At 37.5% G+C, this 24,127-nt stretch overlaps 1 protein-coding gene across 18 annotated transcripts in view; it reads right to left on the bottom strand.

Annotated features, from left to right (window-relative positions):
* Window positions 1–24,127, bottom strand: part of LCORL (ligand dependent nuclear receptor corepressor like) — a 201,785-nt gene that overhangs the window by 58,912 nt on the left and 118,746 nt on the right. For 15 of the 18 annotated variants that reach the window (XM_010338157.3, XM_074395936.1, XM_074395928.1 and 12 more), the window contains one exon: window positions 6,829–7,080. In XM_010338157.3, coding sequence (XP_010336459.2) covers window positions 6,829–7,080 — 252 coding nt within the window. Of the gene's footprint in view, window positions 1–6,828; window positions 7,081–24,127 lie in introns of those variants that run through there. The other 3 variants (XM_074395939.1, XM_074395941.1, XR_012516813.1) reach the window with 2 other exon arrangements.

The following is a 24,127-nucleotide window of genomic DNA, read 5'->3' on the forward strand; positions in this document are numbered from 1 at the left end:
TTTCTATTAACTATTAACTTTAACAAGGGTAACTACAAACAGAATAGCAGTAGAGTATATAACTTCAAAATAGGCAAAGAAGGAAAAGTGAGGAAATTCAATCCAAAAGAAAATGAGGAAAAAAGCATAACAAGACAAACAGACAGCAGATAATAAGATGGCTGAAACAAATAATTACAAGGGTAACAAATGCCACAAAACAATACACGATATTATATGAAAATACAGTAAGAATCCCAAACTAAATACAGTAAGAATATCAACATGTGTGTCTGTGTACATCCAATTTGGAAGGTATGGATGAAGTTTACCTAAGAAAGTAATGTTTAAAAGGAGACCTGGAAAAAAGATAGTATGTATTTACAAAAAAACTGATTGGGGGTAGAAGGTAGCTTTATTGTTGGTGTTCTGAGGTTCTGAGAATGTATGACATATTCAAGAAAATGAGAAAAAGCCAGTATGAAGACTAAAGAAAGAGAGACACAAGATGCAGCTGGATACATGGGCAGGGGCTGGTTCCTGGAGTTTAGGATTTTTGATGTTATCTAAAGGGCAATATGAACCCATTAAAGGGTTTTCAGCATGAGAGTGTAGGCCTAGATATGGAATTTTAGAATAACACCTGTTTCTTCTATCCCTGCAGTCAAGAAGGTTAGATAAGGGACACAGGATCACCTAGACATACGTTTTATTTTTTAGGTCAACTAAAACATGGCATCTTCCCAAGCATGGAATATAACATTTTTTTTTCCACGTTTTTAGCCACAGAAAACAAAAGCTCAGCAAAGAAAAAACAAGACAGACAATTCCATTAGTGAATACAGAAAATTTTTTAAACTGAACTTTAAAAATTGTTCAGTGATTTCCAAACAGAATGATAGAACTTAATTTATAAACCACATATTTAAGCGTACATAACATCATAAAACTATACATGACTCTCTTACACATAGTAACACCTACCTTAATCACAGCCAAGAAAGCAGAAGAGTGGCGGTGGCAGCAGCAACAAAGGATACTTAATAACTAAATATAATGCTGAAATTCATATATATTATTTATATAGTCTCTCAAATAGTCACTGGAAGCCGACTTATTATTAGTCCTATACATAATTTGTTAAAAAGAAATTTAAACTAGAAGTTGTAGGTTCTAAAGTTTACTCTACTGATAACATTTTGAAGTAATTAAAAAAAAATCTTATCTCTAGCTAATTAAGAGAAAATAATCCTAAAAAATTCAAAATCATTACATGGTGATACAATAATTAATGTCCATTATTATGACACAATGTTCCACATCGAGTTTTGAAAAGCATTAAAAAGTACAGTGCAGAATATTTTCCAGCCAAAATGTTTAAAATAAAAAATTTCATTGTGAAAACATCATAAATGCAATGGTCAAATCACAATTCTCCTTTTAGTTATCAGTGGCATTTGAAGATGATGAATATTTTAAATCTACTAAATAAATCTGATATACCATAGACCATATCAAGCACTGGAGACATAAAAGTAAAAAAAGACAAGTTTCCTGCTCCCAACGGTAGATTACAATGGAGAGATAAACATGCAAACAATTACAATGCATTGAGAAGTTTACTATAATGAAAGTTCTACCAGAATACTCATTGGATCTTATGGTAGAAAACTGCATCAACAAAGTCAATGAAGTATTGCTGTTCCACCTCTACCCACATCCATTCTTGTTCTGTATTGGATTGGCCTAGTCTTCACAGTTGTTACAGTAATGATAAAGGTCAAGTTGCAAATTTCTTCTTGTACACTGGAATTTGTGAGGTTTTTACTCTGGCCCCAGATTAAATCTGATATTTAAAAATATATATACCTGACACACTAATGTTATTTATAACTGTTTCTTAACTCAATGTACTAGGACAAAAAAGAATCCTGGGTATGGGCAATACATGCCTTCCCTTCCACCAGTTTCCGAAGCTCAGAGTATTTATACAAATCTGAAGAATTTAAAATGTACAAAGAAATATCCTCTAACATTTGAAATGCCTGGATAGAACAGTACAATGGAGACGAAAATAGCCATGTTTTCCTCAGGGTAACCATATTTTAAGTCAGTATAGAGTTGTGTATGAAAAAGGCAATAACCATGAGAAAGATGGAAACTGACTTATGAAGAACAATTAAGAAAGCTGAAAAGATTTGCATGGAAAACAGATATTTGAAGAAACATAATAGTTTCAACGAATATTTACAGCATTACTATGTCAAAGGACTAGAGTTTCTCATATTGGTGCACAAAGAAAAAACAAAGCAAAACAGAAGAAAACCCTAAAGGTTATCATGGAAAAGTAAAATCTTAGAGGTGTAATAATTTTTACAAGTATTTACAGTAAAGTAAAATGCTGCTGCAGATGAAAAAATATAAAACAGTGAGCATATTCTTCATAGCTATAAGGTTAACTGTAATATTACAGTTGCCAAAGATTTTCTGTAAATACTTAGTCAGCGGCTGAATTACCATCTCTTACAGAATAAAAGAATCCCACATAGAGAAGGAAGCTGGGTAAAATATTCTTTTAAGTATCTTTGCTTATCTGGCTACTCCAGTATCATCTTCTGACACTTGTTTTTGCCTATTTTTCTCATTAGTTGTCTGTCTACACTGGTTGTAGCTTTGTTAGTTGAATGCTTGCTAGATACATCAGTTATAGTTGAGGCTTGACATTTCACTTTCTTCAATGACTTCTATACTTGAGTTTTAGATTTAAATACAGTCAAATATACAAAATTGTTTATGAACTGTGATTCTTGTATTTTAAGAACTTCTTCCCTATTTTGAGTTAAGATAGTATCCTCTAATTTCCTCTCTTTTAGTTTGCTTTTCACATTTAGCCTTTAAACTTAACTATTTTTTAGAGTGGTATGAGGTAGAGATCTACCACTTATCCCCCTTTTGGGTAATCAATTGCCCTGGAACTATTTATGAATATAGCGTTCTTCTCAGTGATTTATAATGACATGTCTGTCTTATACAAAGATTCCACTACTGTTTGGGAGCTTCTGGGTTTACTGATCTGTCCTAGTTATGTTTATCCTGGGCAATAGCACTCTGGTTTAATTACTGCACTTAATAAATGTTGCTACATTTAGCAAGACTATATTTATCACCTTGACTTGATTATTCTTGGCTCTTTAAGTCTTGCTTGTAAATTTTAGGATCAGCAAGCCACATTTAACAATTAAATCCTGTCAGAATTCTGCCTGAAATGACATTGAATTTGTAAGCACATTAAGGGTAAACTGCTATCATCTTTCAGTCTCACATTCATTTAAAGTATGATTACTCATTTTGCTGGTTATTTTAACTTCCTTCAATGTATTTTTATAATATTATCCATAAGACCTGATATAGTTTAACTGTCATTCTTAGGCATTTTACTGTTTTTCCTGTTGTTGCGGCTATTGCAATTATAATTTTTTTAAAACTAGATTTTCTAATTGGGTAGCTGAATGAGGACCACTCATCAAATGTTTAAAACTGATGATGGAGTGCATTTTTTATGTTATCTTTTATTTTAAATCTTTAGGTTATAATGTTTTTGGTAGTGGAAGTACCCATCTATTATTCTTTGTTTGATAAGCCCTTTTTATCATAAATCTGTCAGATCTTGTGGAATAATTTTTTCTATATCTATTAGAATGACATAGTTTTTTAATTAAGAAAATATTTGAAATGCTTAATCATTCATGCCACCTTAATCATTATTATGTTCTTATACATCACTGTACTCAATTTGCTGATATTTATTAAGGATTTCTGCTCCTAGGTTTGTAAGTTGCAATATTTCTTTCTTTTGCTACCTTTGTCTGGTTTGGGTATCAAGATTATACCAACATTTCTTTTTTTTTTTTTTTCTACTATTCAAAACAGAGTAGAAAAAAAGGAAAGCCCCAAATAGGAATTAACTGTTGCTTTAAGAGTATATAAAGTTACCTATAAAACCATTTGGCATGGAGAATTTCATAAACTTATGGGTTATACTATCTATAAATTTATCTACATCATTTATGGACATATTATCTATTGGATATATGAATTACCATCTAATTTGAATAAAGTAACTCATCAAATAAATAACTGACTTAAACGAGTATTGTTAAAAATTATAGTGAGAAAAATACTAAAAATGCAAGTACTAGCAAATAACAACATTAAAAAGAGCATAACTGACACTGCTACCACTAGTATAAGCTCTTTACTGACTATACCATGAGGTAAAAACATTGAAATCTGGCCAAAAAAGATTAATTAAGGAAGCTATTTGAAATATGGGTTTATACTTTCTATCACTGCTAATGAAACTCTTCTAAAGTATATTATCATTCAATAAGATATTGGCAGTGAAGTCATCATGATTAGCAAGACATTTAAAAATTCTTTATAACGTTTTTATTTAAATCCTAAAATATTTATAGAAAGATTAGTACATATAGTGTGTTAGTAGGTACATACACACACATACATATGCACACCCAACTGCATCCAAGGGTATGTGCTCAAGTTTTCCTTGTTTGATGTGTAAGCAGGCAGATTTTAAGAAACTGCCAATCCATACCATGGCAGAATGGTTTCATAAAAGAAAATCTGATCTTGTTACTCTCAGTCTAGTAGCTTTCTACGACTCCAAGAAAAGTCGAAATTTCATCCCTACTTACTTCTTTAGCTTCATCTGTCATCATTCTTCCCCTCGCCCTCTATATCTCAAATCACATTAAACTAAATAATTTCTACCCTCAAGTAAGACTAGAATCACATGACAAAAAGTCATCCAAAAATTAAAATTATCAAGAAGACTACTTATAGATTTATATCCACTATCACTAGTCTTTCCACCCTCAGGATTTTCACATATTTTTGCACTTTACTTAGACTATTATAAAAATTTAAATAATTACATGACTTGTTTTCTATGTATACTTGGATCTGCCTTGCCACTTAACTTCATAGAATCAAAGATCTAAACACTGGAAATTTACTTTTAAAATGCCATCTATTCGAACCAGTCATCTGATGCTTTTCAATACCCCAATGATGAAGCAATCAGGGACTCATTCCTTCTTTCCTTAAAAACTTCTTTAGAAATAGTCTTTATTATCTAGACCTGAAATCTGTTTCTCTCTAACCTCTAGCTAGTCATCCTAATTCTACTCATTGGACCATTCACAGAAAATTCAGTCCCATGTTAGGGTAACAGCCATACAAATATTTATAGATCACTATCACATTACTTCTAAGGCTTCTTCTGTGGTGGTAAGGAATAGGAGAGAGTATGGTGAGACTAGTATTTGAGTATCTTTCATGAGTTTGTTACTAAATATTTAATTCTCACATTGCTCCAGTGGGTCCATTATTATTATGGCCAAATTACAATGGAAGAAATTAAAGGTCTGATAAGTAACATTACCTATTACTTAAGTTATCTATCTGTAACTTAAGTTAGTAACAGAGCTGGGATTTCAACCACAAGCCTGTCACATACCAAAGCCTATGTTCTAGTCTCTTCAGAAATCCCCCAAATGAGGGAGACATAAGGGAATATAAGGCATGGAAAAGCAAATAAAAAAAATTGTAAAATTCCTCTGTTTTCTGATTTCCAAAATTCTATGTACTGATATTTTTTTCCTTAAGCCTTCAAGAGGTGTCCAACCCTTTGATGTGAGGATTTTTTTTTTTGCTTTTTGCTTATCTGTGGTGGCAGATACCATAAAAATTACACAGGGAACCACCCCCCCAACACCAGTTCCTGCTTTTTAAAGCTCAGCAGCTATCGTTAGTGTATTTTATGTGTAGCCCAACACAATTCTTCTTCTTCCAATGCAGTCCAGGGAAGCCAAAATGTTGGACACCCATGTGATATCATAGTTATCTTTGACATTTCTTTCTCTGTCTTATAACCTATTATCTTAAAATTTGTCAGAAATTGTCACATAAATGCTTGCAACCTAATACTAGGGAATGAAAAAGGAAAAATTATTCCCATATCTCAGCCTCTCTAAATTTTAATCTGATTTACACACTGAAACAACTAACTCTTCAAACACTAACTAGTATATTCTTCTTAAGAGACCCAAACTAACATCATTGCTTTCTGGAATTAAATTTAGTGCTTTTTTATTATGGCTTCAAAAACTGACAATACGATTCCTAACCCATATTAACAAAAGCTATCTCAATTGTCCTTTGCCCGGATAAACACTTAAGTCCTCACACACACTTAAAAGCCTCTTCTCGCCTTTCCTCTGTGAAGTTATGGTTCTCTTTTAATTAAAGTACAACATGGTCTTCATTGCTCAGGCTCCTTATGACAAATATGTCTCCATACAGTTAGTTACATGATAACATTATATTTGTCACACATATTCCATTTCCTCTGTTCCCAGTTACATCATAAACTGGAAGATAAATCATCTACTTTTTTCCTCACCTAAGTACAAAAGAAAAACTAAACAAGCAAGTGCTTAATTAATGTTTTCAGCTGTCCACTAAAAAAACAGTTATTTCTTATAAACATCTCTTTATATCCTTTATTTTTAAGCTGTTTATTAGGATTTGTTCATCATAAACTTTATTGCAAAAGGAGTTGAAATCAACTCAAATTTCCTCTTTAATGAACAAAGATGCAAATACGAAAGCTGTAAATTTGTATTTCTCTCTAGACCATATTACATGAACAAATTAAAATTCATATTACATCCAAAATAAATTTCCTCATGAATATAAAAAGTTGCAAATATACATTTAAGGATATACAACATAAAATTATATATTGCATGCACACAAAAATCTTACCTTGCTGAGTATTTTGTTCTTGCATTCGATTCACAGTGAGGTCTAAGGGGCCTTCCTGCTCTTCCTGAAGGGAGTTTTCTGCTTGATTCATTTGGATACTTTTACATACTATACTTGGTCCAATTGAACCATTTCTATTCTCTTGAGTTTTACCACTTTTTGAAATGTACTCAATCGCAAATTGACGTATCATCTTTTTCATTAATTCCTGAGCAACTAGGGGAATGTTAGGATCACAGTTCTGAGGAAGATCTAGGGAAGAAATAAATATAATAATCATTTTAAAAAGAGAAATGCAAATTTTACCAACATTTTAATTTATTTTTATTACAAATTAATGATTTCAGAAGTCTTTTAGCATCAGTCCATAACTTCCACTGTTTGCTGGGAATTAGCAATAGAAGCTTTGTAGATTTAATTAGTTTTATAATAATATATCAACCAAAATGTAGCATATTTAATTATTTTGTATGATTAAACATCCTCTGGTCCCAAACTAAAATACAGATAAAGAATTATACACAGAAGCTGAACAATTTATTCTCAAGAGTTCTAATATTCATTCAAATGTATTTTATTAAGATATTAAAACAGTATGTGAACATAAATTGTATGAATAACCAATTTTTATCCTAATATACAAAGTGCATGCATTAACTAGGAAAACACTGTAAATTCTTATAATTCTATATCCATTAAGTTCTTCAATTCTGTAAAATGTGCATCTCCTATGAATCCTGAATGTCATCATCAAGGATTTTTTATTTCCTTAATTTTTTATATAGAAAAATTTTGATCATAAAGAGAAAATGAAAAAACAGTATGATGATACAGTTTCCACTAATATTCAAGAAATGTTACTGGTCTGCCAAATTTGCTGTCCTTTTGCTTTATTTTTATTTGTAGAACCATCGAAATTGCAGAATAATCACAATTTACTCCTAAATATTTCAGCATGGATATCCTAAGATAATTCTGTACAATGAGAATATCATTGAGAGTTTTACCCAAAATATTCTGATCAAGTACAACTACCATAAAGGACAGACATAATTAGATCCATATCATGTTACTAGGGCTCTACCTTAGAATTGAATTTAGAGCGAAGTTTAAAGCACAATACATAGTGCTACTCTGTTTTATTCACCAACTCACTTTTTGTCTCTTTATATTATATTGGGGAATAAGTAAGTCCATGTGTGAGACCAAAAAACTTGGCAAAAGAGATGGAGAAAGACAGACAGACAGACAGACAGAATGCTTCTCAGCTGCTGATTGGTTAGTGAGCCTCCTAAATCACCTGCACAAGTTGTCATAACTACAAAAAAGATAAGTAATTTAAGATTTAGATGTAGGTCAGGAATTGTAAAATCAACTTTTTACAAGGATCAAGCTAGTAGTAAATATTTGCCCAGAAGAATGCTGCCATCTGGCAATGGGGTTTACTGCCCCCTATTAGAAAGGAACACTTATTTTTTCCCTTAATTCATCATTTTCCAAAGTTAACTAATTTACAAAGCCCTATGTGGCATCTGCTTCAAGATGGTCCTCAATAATTACTGCCTCTTGATAAAACATTGCTGTCCAATACCCCCTCATCCTCCATGTTGTATCATGGGTGGTCTGTGTGATCAACAGTGTATTGTGAAAGTATCTGTCACTTTGGAGATTATGTTATAAATGAATGAAGGTTTTATACTGGACACTGATGAACACTGATGCTCTTGGTTGGTGTTTTCTCTTTTGTCCCCCTTCACCTCTTTTGTTCCTTTCCCTCCCCCTTCCCTCTCTCTCCTTTTCTATCTCCTTCTCCCTTTCACTTGAGTGTCCCTTCATCTCTCTCTCTGTCATCACTCACTCTAGAGAAAGCCATAACTGTGAGCAGTCCCATGAGGTGGCTCACATGAAGAAAGATGGAAGCCTTCTGTAAGCAGCCAAATGTGTGAACTTGCAAGACATTCTACAGCAATCAAATCTCGTATGACCACAATCCAGATCACTTCTTGATTGTAGCCTTGTGAAAAAGTGAGCCAAAACCAACCAGCTGAGCAACTCTCAGATTCCTGACCCCAGAGAAAATTGAAATAATAAATGTCTGTTACTTGAAACTGCTGAATTTTGGAAGTAATTTGTTATAGAGTAGCAAATAATAAAGAGTTTGGTACATATTAGTGGGATGCTGCTGTAATAAAAACTGAAAATGTAGGTGTCACTTTTGAAACAGGATGTGGGCTTTGGGAATAGTATTAATGAAAGGCTGAAGTAACTTAAATAAGCTGTTAATAGAATACTCACAGCCTTTAAGAAGGCTGCAGAAGAACTAGAAAAATGAGGTAAGTATTATTGGAATTACGTAATGGCAGAAAGTTTCACAACACTGTTGTCTTCAGTAACTTGGGAAGTAGAAAATGTGCCCAATTAATTGGGTGATCTATCTAGGGAAATAGCTAAGCAAAGTGTGGAAGGTGGCCCCTGGTTTCTTCTTGCTAATTATAGTAAAGCGCAAAAAGGAAGAGATAAACTAAAGGAATAACTGTGATATGTTTTAGATGTTTGTCCCCTCTAAATATCATGTTGGCATGTGATTCTGAATATTGAAGGTGGGGTCTGATGGGATGTGATTGGATCATGGTCAATCCAACCCAACTGCCCCCATAGACTGTTCTTTTTGATAAACACAGAAATTGCCCTTTTTGGTCTTAAAAGGCCTAAAACTTATTTTATCTGAGTTCCTCCCTCAGAAAAGGACCTTCAGGCCTCTCAAAGAAAATATCAAAGAACTGAAACTCACCAGATGATGGCCCCACATCATGGATCCCTCATTCCCCATGATTGCTTCCTTGCCCCTTCCCTAATTCTTGTTTTCTTACAACTGCTATGTTTCTCCCCTGCTATATCAACTTCTAGTTTTAGTCACGCAGATGGATTTGAGACTGAGCGCCCCATCACCTTGGCTGCAGCTCCCAATTAAAGCCTTCTTCCTTGGCAATACTTGTTGTTTCAGTGATTGGCTTTCTGTGAAGCAAGCAGCAAGACCTACATCAAATTCCTGGTGCTTTGGTAACAATGCGGGTGGATCCCTCATGAATGATTTAGCACTATGCCTTCCGTGATAAGTGAGTTTTCCCTCAGTTCATGTGAGATCTAGTTGTTTAAAAGTCTGGGACCTCCTTTTTCTTTCTCTCTTGCCATGTGATATGCCAGCCTGTGCTTTGCCTTCCACCATGATTGTAATGTTTAAAAGTCTAGGACCTCCTTTCTCTTACTCTCTTGTCATGTGGTATGTCAGCTTCTGCTTTGCCTTCTGCCATGATTGTAAGCTTCCTGAGGACCTTACCAGAGTTGAGCAGATACTGGTGTCATGCTTGCACAGACTGCAAGAGCATGAGCTAATTAAACCTATTTTTTTTTTGGGGGGGGGGGTCTCTCTCTGTCACCCAGGCTGGAGTGCAGTGGTATCATCTTGGCTCACAACAACCTCCACCTCCTGGGCTCAAGTAATTATCATGTTTCGGCCTCCTGAGTAACTGGGATTACAGGCTTCTGACACCACGCTCAGCTAAGTTTTGTATTTTTAGTAGTAGTTGGGTTTTGTCATGTTGGCAAGGCCAGTCTGAAACTCCTGGCCTCAAGTGCTCTGTTTGTCTCAGCATAAGCCCAAAGTGCTGGACTTATAGGCAGGAGCCACGATGCCTCAGGTATTTCTTTTTTTCTTTTTCTTTTTGAGATGGAGTGTTGCTCTGTCACCCAGGCTGGGGTGCAATGGTACGATCTTGGGCCACTGCAATCTCTGCCTCCCAGGTTCAAACGATTTTCCTGTTTCAGCCTCCTGAAGAGCTGGGATTACAGGTGTGCACCACTGCACTCAGCTAATTTCTGAATTTTTAGTATAGATGAGGTTTCACCACATTGGCCAGGCTGAGATATTTGTCTTTTTTTCCCCTTTTCTTTCTTTCTTTTTTTTTTTTTTTTGAGACAGAGTCTTGCTCTGTTGCCCAGGCTGGAGTACAATGGGCAACAGATTGCAATGGTGCGATCGTGGCTCACTGCAACCTCTGCCTCCTGGGTTCAAGTGATTCTCCTGCCTCAGCCTCCCAAGTAGCTGGAATTACAGGTACCTGCCACCATGCCAAGATAAGTTTTGTATTTTTAGTACAGACAGGGTTTCGCCATGTTGGCCAGGCTGATCTTGAATTCCTGACCTCAAGTGGTCCATGTACCTCGGCCTCCCAAAGTGATAGGATTATAAGAATGAGCCATCATTCTGGGCCAAGATATTTCTTTATAGCAATGCAAGAGCAGCTTAATGCAGACCGTTAAATAAAGAGACAGCAGGTATTGATTGTTTTGAAAATTCTCAGTCTATATAAAGTGCAAATAATGCCAAAATAAAGAACTGATTGTTGAGCAAAGATTAAATTAGGAAAACAGCTAGAAAAATATACTTCACAAAGGGGACTTGTTTTCTTCCAAATCTGACACTTAATGTTGTGGGTCTCTTGTGAGTTGTTGTTGCTGTTTTGCAGGGTGGGAGGGGGGAAACGTAACTTCATTAAACAAAAGAACTCTGGGAATTAACCAAAGGCTTACAGCCATCAAGGAATGTCTATTCAAGAAAATCAGCTGGATCTCAGTAAGCACAGCAAGCTATATGGCATTTTAAACTGTACTATTCTTTTGAGCGGAAGCTGCAAGGTAAAACGAACAAACAAACAAATGCACTATTCTCATCCTTCCTCTTCAAGACATACAGAGCCCTCGTGGCAAACACTGAGAGTCTTATGATTCTAGACATATAAGGAAACCTCTGTTCAATCATTAACTGACCACTAAGCTAACTAGGTGAAGATCTCAATGGGCACAGAATACAAAGAATACTAACTTAACAGAATTAGTTTAGAAAAGTCACTAAACAAAGAATAACCATAATGACACAGCAAAAAAACACCTTAAGGTGGAACATAATCTGATTTCCAGTTGTCATATTGTATTATTTTTAAAGATTTAGTTTTTAAACAAAACACTATAGAACATGTAAAGCAATAAAAATGTACCACACATGGGGGAGAAAGTCAACAGATAACGTCTCTGAGAAAGCCCAGATATTGGACATAGCAGACAAAAAACTTTAAATCAGATATTTAAAGTATGTTCAAGAATGAAAGAACACTGTGTACAAACAACTAAAGCATGAGGACAACATTTCACCAAATAGGCAATTATATAAATAAATAGAAGTTATTTCTAACAAAGAACCATACAGCAATTGTAAAGTTTGAAAGTACACAAATGAAAATTAAAAATTCACTAAACACACTGGTAGATTTGAGCTGGCAGAAGAAAGAACCAATCAAATTGAAGACAGGTTGACTGAGATTATTCAGTCTAAGGACAAAGACTGAATAAAGGGGAAGGTAGGTAAGTAGGTAGATGAACAGAGCCTCAGAGACCTGCGGGACACCAATCAAATGTATCAAGATTTGCAAATGGTATTCCCAGAAGGAGAAAAGAGAGAAAAGCAGAAATAATATTTGAAAAAAAGAACAATGCCCCCAATTTGAAGAAAACATTTATTTGCACATCTAAGCAGCTCAACAAATGCCAAACAGAATAAACTCAGAGATCACATTTAGATGCATCCTAATCAAACCAAAGACAAAGAATAAATTTTGAAAGCAGCAAGAAAAAAAAAATCATCACAAGTAAGGAACTAAACAACTCCTTAGCTAAATTGACCAAGAAAATAACTAGAGAAGGCCTGAGTTATCCTCTAAAACAAGATATATCACCAATGATCTTAAAGCAGGCTTCCCCAAACTACGGCCTGCGGGCTGCATGTAGCCCCCTGAGGCCATTTATCCGGCCCCCCCGCAGCACTTCAGGAAGGGGCACCTCTTTCACTGGTGGTCAGTGAGAGGAGCACAGTATGTGGCAGCTCTCCAACAGTCTGAGGGACAGTGAACTGGCCCCCTGTGTAAAAAGTTTGGGGACACCTGTCTTAAAGAAACACAAAAGAGGAGTTCTTTGGCAAAATGGCCGAATAAGAACAGCTCCAGTCTGCAGCTCACAGTGAGATCAAAGCAGAAGGCCAGTTATTTCTGCATTTCCAAGTGAGGTACCAGGTTCATCTCATTGGGACTGGTTAGGTAGTGGGTGCAGCCCATGGAGGGTGAGCAGAAGATGTGGCATCGCCTCACCTGGGAAGCACGAGGCGTCAGGAAACTCCCTCCCCTAGCCAAGGGAAGCCCTGAGAGACTGCCATGGGGAACAGAGCACTCTGGCCCAAATACTATGCTTTTCCCATGCTTTGAAACCCACAGACCAGGAGATTCCCTCCAGTGCCTATGCCACCAGGGTCCTGGGTTTCAAGCACAAAACAGGGTGGCCATTTGGGTAGACACCAAGCTAGCTGCAAGAGTGGTCTAGCTCAGCAGATCCCATCCCTACAGAGCCCAGCAAGCTAAGATCCATTGGCTTGAAATTCTCACTGCCAGCACAGCAGTCTGAAGTCAACCCAGGATGCTTGTGCTTGGTGGGGGAAGTGTTTGCTATTTGTGAGGCTTGAGTAGGCAGTTTTCCCCTCATAGTGTAAACTAAGCTGCTAGGAAGTTCGAACTGGGCAGAGCCCACTGCAGCTCAGCAAAGCTGCTGTAGTCAGACTACAGCCTCTCTAGATTTCTCCTCTCTGGGCAAGGCATCTCTAAAAAAAAAAAGCAACAGCCTCAGTTAGGGGCTTATAGATCAAACTCCCGTCTCCCTGGGACAGAGCACCTTGGGGAAGGGGCAGCTGTGGATGCAGCTTCAGCAGACTTAAACACTCCTGCCTACTGGCTCTAAAGAAAGCAGCGGATCTTCCAGCATAGCACTTGAGCTCTGCTAAGGGACAACTGCCTCCTCAAGTGGGTCCCTGACCCCTGTGCCTCCTTACTGGGAGATGCCTTGCAGGAGGGGTCAGCAGACAACTCATATAGGAGAGCTCCGGCTGGCATTTGGTGGGTGCCCCCCTGGAAAGAAGCTTCCAAAAAAAGGAACAGGCAGCAATCTTTGTGGTTCTGCAGCCTCCACTGGTGATACAGGCAAACAAGGTCTGGAGTGGACCTCTAGAAAATCCCAGCAAACCTGCAGCAGAGGGGCCTGACTGTTACAAGGAAAACCAACCAACAGAAAGGACTAGCATCAACATCAATCAAAAAGACGGCTACACAGAAACTCTATCCGAAGCTCATCAACATCAAAAACCAAGGGTAGATAAATCCACAAAGATGAGGAAAAAACAGTGCAAAAAGGCTGAAAATTCCAAAAACTAGAATGCCTCTGCTCCTCCAAAGGAATACAACTCCTTGCCAGCAAGGAGGCTTCAGAAGCGGGGTAATAACAAACTCCTCCAAGCTAAAGGAGCATATCCTAACAATGTAATGAAGCTAAGAACCCCGAAAAAATGTTAAGAGAAACTGCTAACTAGAATACCTAGTTTGGAGAAGAACATAAATGATCGGATAGACCTGAAAAACACAGCACAAGAACTTCATGAAGCAAACACAAGTATCAAACTGATGAATTGGAAAAAAGGATATCAGAGACTGAAGATCAACTTAATGAAATAAAGCATGAAGACAAAATTAGAGAAAAAACGATAAAAAGAAACAAGGCCTCTAAGAACTATGGGACTATGTGGAAAGACCAAACCTACATTTGGTTGGTGTACTTGAAAGTGATGGGGAGAATGGAATCAAGCTGGAAAACACACTTCAAGATATTATCCAGAAGAACTTCCCCAACCTAGCAAGACAGGCAAACATTCAAATTCAGGAAATACAGAGAACCCCAAGACACTTAATCATCAGATTCATCAAGATTGAAATGAAGGAAAAAATGCTAAGCACAGCCGGAGAGAAAGGTGGGGTTACCAACAAAGGGAAGCCCATCAGACTAACTGCAGATCTCTTTGTAGAAACCCTACCAGCCAAAATAGAGTGCGGGCCATTATTCAACATTCTTAAAGAAAATAATTTTCAACCCAGAATTTCATATCCAGCTAAACTAAGCTTCTTAAGCAAAGGAGAAATAAAATCCTTTACAGACACGCAAATGCTAAGAGATTCTGTCACCACCAGGCCTGCCTTACAAGAGTTCCTGAAGGAAGCACTAAACATGGAAAGGAAAAACCAGTACCATCCCCTGCAAAAGCATACCAAATTATAAAGACCACCAAACTATGAAGAAAATGCATCAACTATTGGGCAAAATAACCAGCTAGCATCATAATGACAGGATAAAATTCACATATAACAATATTAACCTTAAATGTAAACAGGCTAAATGCCCCAATTAAAAGATACAGACTGGCAAACCAGATAAAGAGAAAGATCCATTGGTGTGCTGTATTTAGGAGACCCATCTCATGTGCAAAGACACACACAGGCTCAAAATAAAGGGCTGGAGGAATATTTATCAAGCAAATGGAAAGAAAAACAAACAAACAAAACACGAGGGGTTGCAATCCTAGTCTCTGATAAAACAGATTTGAAACCAACAAAGATCAAAAAAGACAAGGAAGGGCACTACATAATGATAAAGGGATCAATGCAACAAGAACAGCTAACTATCTTAAATATACATGCACCCAATACAGGAGCACCCAGATTCATAAAACAAGTTCTTAAGAGACCTACAAAGAGACTTAGACTCCCACACAATAATAGTGGGAAACTTTAACACCCACTGTAAATATTAGATCAATGAGGCAGAAAATTAACAAGGATATTCAGGACCTGAACTCAGCTCTGGACCAAGCAGACCTAATAGACATCTACAGAATTCTCCATCCAAAATCGACAAAATATATATTCTTCTCAGCACCACGTTGTACTTATTCTAAAATTGACCACATAAGTGGAAGTAAAACACTCCTCAGCAAGTGCAAAAAAACAGAAACAGCAGTCTCTCAACCATAGTGCAATCAACTTAGAACTGAACTCAGGATTAAGAAACTCACTCAGAACCACACTACTACAGGTAATTGAACAAACTGCTCCTGAATTACTGGGTAAATAATGAAATTAAGGCAGTAATAGAGAAGTTCTTTGAAACTAATAAGAACAAAGACACAATATACCAGACTCTCTGGCACACAGCCAAAGCAGTGTTTAGAGGAAAATTTATAGCACTAAATGCCCACAAGAGAAAGCAGGAAAGATCCAAAATCAATACCCTAACATCACAATTAAAAGAACTAGAGAAGCAAGAACAAACAAATTCAAAACCTAGCAAAAGACAAGAAATAACTAAGATCGGAGCAGACTGAAGGAGACAGAGACATGAAAGACCCTTCAAAAAGAATCAATGAATCCAGGAACTGGTTTTCTGAAAAAATCAACACAACAGACCGCTAGCCAGACTAATAAGGAAGAAAAGAGAGAAGAAGATTCAAATAGACACAATAAAAATGATAAAGGGAATATCACCACTGATCCCAGAGAAATAAAAACTACCATGAGAGAATATTGTAAACACCTCTATGTAAATAAACTAGAAAATCTAGAAGAAATGGATAAATCACTGGATGCATAAACCCTCTCAAGACTAAATCAGAAAGAAATAGAATCCCTGAATAGACAAATAACATGTCCTGAAACTGAGGCAATAATGAATGGCCTACCAACCAAAAAAAGCCCAGGACCAGATAAATTCACAGCTAAATTATACCAGAGGTACAAAGAGGAGCTAGTACCATTCCTTCTGAAACTATTCTAAACAACAGAAAAAGAGGGACTCCTCCCTAACTCATTTTATGAGGCCAGCATCATCCTGATACCAAAACCTGGCAGAGACACAACAAAAAAAGAAAATTTCAGGCCAATATCCCTGATGAACATCAGTGTACAAATCCTCAATAAAATACTGGCAAACCAAATCCAGTAGCACATCAAAAAGCTTATCCACCATGATCAAGTGGGCTTCATCCCTGGGATGCAAGGCTGGTTCAACATATGCAAATCAGTAAATGTAATCCATCAAATAAACAGAATCAATGACAAAAACCACATGATTATCTCAATAGACGCAGAAAAGGTCTTTGATAAAATTCAACACTCCTTTATGCTAAAAACTCTCAATAAACTAGGTACTGATGAAATGTATCTCAAAATAGTAAGAGTTATTTATGACAGACCCATAGCCAATATCATACTGAATGAGCAAAAGCTGGAAACATCCCCTTCGAAAACCAGCACAAGACAAGGATGCCCTCTCTCACCACTCCTATTCAGCATAGTATTGAAAGTTCTGGCCAGGGCAATCAGGCAAGAGAGAGAAAGAAAGGGTATTCGAACAGGAAGAGAGAAAGTCAAATTGTCTCTGTTTGCAGAGACATGATTGTATGTTTAGAAAACCCCACTGTCTTAGCCCAAAATCTCCTTAAGCTGATTAGCAGCTTCAGCAAAGTCTCAGGATACAAAATCAATGTGCAAAAATCACAAGCATTCCTATACACCAATAATAGACAGACAGTCAAATCATGAGTGAACTCCCATTCACAACTGCTACAAAGAGAATAAAATACCTAGGAATACAACTTAGAAGGGATGTGAAAGATCCCTTCAAGGAGAACTACAAACCGCTGCTCAAGGAAATAGGAAAGCACACAAATAAATGGAAAAACATTCCATGCTCATGCTTAAAAAGAATCAATATTGTGAAAATGACCACACTGCCCAAAGTCATTTATAGACTCAATGCTATCCCTATTAAGCTACCACTGACTTTCTTTGCAGAATTGGAAAAAACTACTTTAATTTCCATAGAGAACCAAAAAAGAGCCCATATAGCTAAGACAATCATAAGCAAAAAGAACAAAGCTGGAGGCAGCACACTACCTGACTTCAAACTATATTACAAAGGCTACAGTAACCAAAGCAACATGGTACTGGTACCAATACAAAGATATAGACCAATGGAAGAGAACAGAAGCCTCAGAAATAATACCACTCATCTACAGCCATCTGATCTTTCACAAACCTGACAAACACAAGCAATGGGAAAAGGATTTTCTATTTAATAAATGGTGTTGGAAAAAATGGCTAGCCATATGCAGAAAACTGAAACTGGACCCCTTCCTTACATCTTATACAAAAATCAACTCAAGATGAATTGAATACTTAAATGTAAGACCTAAAACCATAAAAACCCTAGAAGAAAACCTAGGTAATGCCATTCAGGACATAGGCATGAGCAAAGACTACATGACTAAAACACCAGAAGCAATGGCAACAAAAGCCAAAATTGACAAATGGGACCAGGCAACCTACAGAATGAGAGAAAATTTTTGCAATCTATCCATCTGACAAAGGGCTAATATCCAGAATCTACAAAGAACTTAAACAAATTTACAAGAAAAAAACACACCCATCAAGAAGTGGGTGAAGAATATGAACAGACACTACTTAAAAGAAGATATTTATACACCAACAAACACATGAAAAAAAGCTCATTATCACTGGTCACTGGAGAAATGCAAATCAAAAACACAATGAGATACCACCTCATGCCAGTTAAAATGGTGATCATTAAAAAGTCAAAAAACAACAGATGCACTGTTCACAATAGTGTCCATCAATAATAAGTGCCCATCAATGATAAGATTGGATAAAGAAAATGTGGCATGTATACACCCTGGATTCCTATGCGGCCATAAAAAAAGGATGAGTTCATGTCCTTTTCAGGGGCATAGATGAAGCTAAAACCATCATTCTCAGCAAACTAACACAAAAACAGAAAACCAAATATCACATGTTCTCACTCATAATGGGAGTTGAACAATGAGAACACATGAACACATGGACACAGGGAGGGGAACATCACACACCAGGGCCCGTCAGGGGGTGGGGGGCTAGGGGAGAGATATCATTAGGAGAAATATCGAATGTAGATGATGGGTTGATGGGTGTAGCAAACCACGATGGCACATGAGGGTAACAAACTTCCATGTTCTGCAAATGTATCTCAGCACTTAAAATGTAATTAAAAATAAATATATAAAATTAAATTAAAAATATAAAGAAACACAAGATTATTTAAAAATACTATAAAAAACAGTATGTCAATAAATTAGATAACCTAGATGAAATGGCCAAATTCCTAGGACAGAAACTACCAAATTGACTCAAAAAGTAACAGAAAATATGAATAAACCTGTGAAAAGCAAAGGGACTTAATTCATAACCAAAAATCTACCCCAAAGAGGGACCCAGGAACAGATGGCTTCAATGGTAACCTCTACCAGATATTTAAAGAGAAATTAATCCCAATCCTTAAAAGCTCTTTAATAAAATGGAAGAAACACTTCCAACTATATTTATGACATCAATATTATCCTGATATCAAAACTAGAGAAAGCATATGAAAACTATCAAATAAAAAACCCTATTAGTAATACACATATTAGAAATATTGTAGGTTCAGTTCCAGAGGATTGCAAAAAAGTGAGTATTCCAATAAAGGTAGTCACAAGAAGTTTTTGCTTTCCCAGTGCCTATAAAAGTTGTGTTTACACTATAGTCTATTAAGTGTGTAATAGCATTATGTCTGAAGAAGTACCCATACCTGTGGTATAATGCTATATACTGGTTCTTATCCATGGTTCTTGGCTCGTAACTCCAACAGCCTTTGGTGTGTTAGGTCTCAAGAGCAGGCCCAGGAAACAAAATCTCTCCTGCCCTCCTTTCACCTGCCCCAAAACAGGACTCTAATCACCTGCTTTTCTAACTATGGGTCTTAAGACCCTCCTTAGAGATGGTCTTTCCCTATACCCTGGAAGAAGGAATGCTGATGTCATGAAGCTTCCATAAAAATCGAAGAAGGCTGGGTTCAAGAGGTTCCAGATAACTGAACATGTGAAGGGCCCTGGAGGCTGGTGCACCCGGGGAGGGCCTGGAAGCTCCACACTCATTGCCCATGCCTTGCCCTATGCATCTCTTGATTGGTATCCTCTGTAATATCCTCCTAGATATTACTTATTCTAGTAATATCTGTAATAACTAGAATAAGCCAGTTAAGTATTTCCTTGAGTTCTATGAGCCACTCCAGCAAATTAATCAAACCCAAAGAGGGGGTTCGTGGAACCCTAACTTGAAGCCAATCAGTCAGAAGTTCCAGAGGTCTGGATTTGCAACTGGTATTTAAGGGTGGAGGCAGTCTTGGGGGCTGAGCCCTCACCCTGCGATATATGACACTGTCGCCAAGTACACAGTATCAGAATTGAATTAGAGGGCACCCAGGTGGTATCCACTGCTTGGTATGTAGGGAAAATCATCCAGGCCTCTGGTCACAAAAGTCTTCTTCTGCATTGCTGACACTATTGTGGTGGTATGAAAATAGAGGAAAAAAGCTCAGATTGAGAGAGTTTTTCCTAACAAAATACCTTAATTTAAGAATACTTTACTGTTAAAAAAATTCTGACAATCATTTCCATCTTCAGCGAGTGGTAATCTTTTTGCTGATGGAGAATCTTGCCTCAATGTTGACACCTGCTGAATGATCAGGGTGGTGGCTGCTGAAGGGTGAGGTGGCTGTGGCAGTTTCTTAAATTAAAACAATGAAATTTGCCCACTGATTGATTCTGCTTTCATGAAACACTTACCTGTAGCATGTGATACTATTTGATGGCATTTAACCCCAAGTAGAACTTGCTTCAAAATTGGAGTTAATCCTCTCAAACCCTGTCACTCCTTTATCAACTAAGTTAATGGAATATTCTAAATCCTTTGTTGTCATTTCAACAATGCTTACAGCATCTTTGCCAAAAGTAAATTCCCTCTCAGGAAAACACTTTCTCTGCTCATCCATAAAAAGCAACTCATCATCTGTTAAAGTTTAAACAAGAGATTGCAGCAGTTCAGTCACATCTTCAGGATCCACTTCCCTTTTTAGTTCTCTTGCTGTTTCTACCACATCTGCAATTGTTTCCCCTTGAAGCCCTCAAAGTTATCTATTAGGGTTAGAATCAACTTCTTCCAAACTTCTGTTAATTCCAACATTCTGACCTCCTCCCATGAATCAGTAATGTTTTTTTTTTTTTTTTTAATTTGGCAACCTCTGCCTCCTGGGTTCAAGTGATTCCCCTGCTTTAGCTTCCTGAGTAGCTCAGACTACAGGTGTGTGCCACCACTTTTTTTTGGTGTTTTAGTAGAGACAAGGTCTCACCATGTTGCCAGGATGGTCCTGAATTCCTGACCTTGTGATCTGCCTGCCTCAGCTTCCCAAAGTGCTGAGATTACAGGCATGAGCCACTGCGACCTGCTGAATCAGTAATGTTCTTAATGTCATTTAGTGAATCGTTTCTAGATGGTTTTCAATTTACCTTGTCCAGATCTACCAGAGGAATCACTATCCATGGCAGCTACAGCCTTACAAAATGCATCTTTTATAATAAAACTTGAAAGTAGAAATTACTCCTCGATCCATAGGCTGCAGAATAGATGTTCTTGTTTTCAGGGCATGAAAACAACATTAATATCCTTGTATATCTCCATCAAGCTCCTAGGTAATCAAGTACATTTTCAGTGAGCTGTAATATTTTTAAAGGAATTCTTTTTTTCTGAGCAGTAGGTCTCAACAGTGGATGTGATAGTTAATACTCAACTTGACTGGAATGAAGGATGCAAAATATTGTTCCTGGGTGTGTCTGTGAGGGTGTTGCAAAGGAGATTAACATTTGATTCAGTGGACTAGGAGATGTAGACCCATCTTCAATCCAGGTGGGCACCATATAATCAGCTGCCAGCTCAGATAAGATAAAAGCAGGCAGAAGAATGTGGAAAAATTAGTTTGGGTAAGTCTTCTGGCCTCCATCCTTCCCTGTGCTGGATGCTTTCTGTCCTTGAATATCAAACTCCAAGTCCTTCAGCTTTAGGATCAATGGTTGGACAAGGGTTCTTGGGCCTCCAACAACATAGTGAAGGCTGCACTGTCAACTTCCCTACTTTTGAGGTTTTGGGACTCAGATTGGCTTTCTTGCTCCTCAGCTTGCAGTGAGCCTATTGGGGGACTTCAACTTGTGACTGTGGGAGTCAATACTCTTCAATAAACTCCCTTTCATATATACATCTATCCTATTAGTCCTGTCCTATTAAAGGACCCTGATACAGATTTTAGTACTGGAGTAGCTCTAAAGAAACAAAAGTTTAAAGATGGGAGTTTTTCAGTTGGTTTTGGTGTTTCTGGAATTGGCTGCTTACTATGATTAGACCCAAAATGCTAAGGACTCTACTTCTAATAGTATGGAGAACACTGATAGTCCTTGGTATGAACTGTTTAAAGAGTTATGCAAATAAATGCATTTGATACTCCTAATTCACTGCTTGTGAGAGGCAAAGAGTTTAGTGACTCTATACATAATACCTTTGACTATATGTAAAGAACCAAGGAAAATAATGGAAGTTGGTTGATTGCTCCTAAGTTCACTAGACAAAGTGATGAAACAAAACAATGAATTCAGGGATTCTATCTCTCGGCCCAAGAGGAACATACTGAGTCTCAAATCTTCTAAGATTGCCCTGATTAAGAGTTTCATCTCCTGCCAAAAAAGAGCTGAAATTGTGGAAAATCAGACACAAGCTCTTATCATGCAAGTGGCTGACCTGCAACAAAAGGTGCACACATAGCCTTGCAAGGTGTTTACTGTTAAAGTAAGGGCATTGACTGTAAAAAAAATGGGACTTCTGGTAGAACCCTGATGAGGCTGGGGGCAGTCAGCTCCTAAATTCTGATGAGCCTCTTTTGCCAGAGAAGAACAGCCTTCCCAGTCCCAGTGGTGGCAACATCCCCAACCCATTCCCTCCCCAACCCTGGCGGCCATCAGTCTTTTTACTATTGTCTGAGATGTATCCAACACTGCCTGAGGCAATAGTGATGGCCTCTCAAACAGCTGCCAGGCAAGGCAATGCTGATTCACCTCAGGACCTACCCCCAACATCTCTGTTTGCTTCCAGACCTGTAACTAAATTCCCGGCAGACCCCTAAAGGTGAGGTTTAAAGTGTGACTCACTATGAGGTGTACTATACTCCAAGATAACTGCTTGAGTTTTCTAGTTTATATAAGCCTCCCTGGAGAACAGGCATGGGAATGAATATTAACGGTATGGGATAATGGTGTAAGAAACGTAAAGTTGGATCAGGCTGAATTTATTGATTTGGGCTCACTACACAGTAATTCTGCAATTAATATTGCAGTTTGGGGAGTTTTTTAATGTGTCTTAAAGACTTTTAAAAAAATTATACTTTTAAGCTCTGGGGTACATGGGCAAAACATGCAGGTTTGTTACATAGTTATACATGTGCCATAGTGGCTGGGGAGTTAAAAAAGGTTCTCATAGTTTATTTGCTTGGTTAGCTGAGATATGAATTAAATGATGGGCTCAAGGCCAGGAGCAGTGGCTCATGCCTATAATCCCAACACTTTGGGAGGCAAAGGCAGGTGGATCATTTGAGGTCAGAAGGTCGAGACAAGCCTGGCCAACATAGTGAAACTGCATTTCTACTAAAAATACAAAAATTAGTTGGGTATGGTTGTGGGTGCTTTTAATACAAGCTATTTGGGAGGCTGAGGCAGGAGAATTGCCCGAACCTGAGAAGTGGAGGTTGCAGTGAGCCGAGATTGTGCCATGCACTGCAGTCTGGGTGACAGAGCAAGACTCCATCCCTGCACCCCCTGCCACCCCTTAAAAAAGATGACCTTCTTTGAGAAAGCTGGAAATGCCTGATCTCCCTTGATTTAATATAAAGGAAGGGATCCAAAGCCTTAGGGAGATTGAGATGTTAGAGTGAATTAGTCACTTTAGACCTACTCATTCCAGCTGGGAGGTTCCAGAAGCCATACTCTTGACTGACGCTGTGCAAAATAAAGGCAGCACCTGCATCCTTAAAGAGCTCTGTTATTGCTCCTCTGTATGCCAGATTTTACAGTGGAAACCATGGTCACTTAACTACAAAATTTAAATGCAAGAGGAGTGCATCCCAAGGTGGCAGGGGCCAAGTGGCAGTACTCAACTGTCAAAGGCAAGGTGGGCGTAGTTACCATAATGAACAGCAAAGGCAAAGCAGCAATCAGAATAGTCTGACCCATATAGAGCTCTGGCATTGGCTAATTAATCACAGTGTTCTGAGAAGTAAAACTGATAGGAAGCCTATTGCATTCTTAACTTACATAAACAGAAAACTTCGAGGTCGAGTGAACAAAAGACTGATGTGAATCATTAAAAAAGATTCACAGCTCGTCATTCAATTTCCAGACCTTGAACTACTT

This window comes from Saimiri boliviensis, chromosome 3 (assembly GCF_048565385.1).
Source record: "Saimiri boliviensis isolate mSaiBol1 chromosome 3, mSaiBol1.pri, whole genome shotgun sequence".
NCBI classification, from domain to species: domain Eukaryota; kingdom Metazoa; phylum Chordata; class Mammalia; order Primates; family Cebidae; genus Saimiri; species Saimiri boliviensis.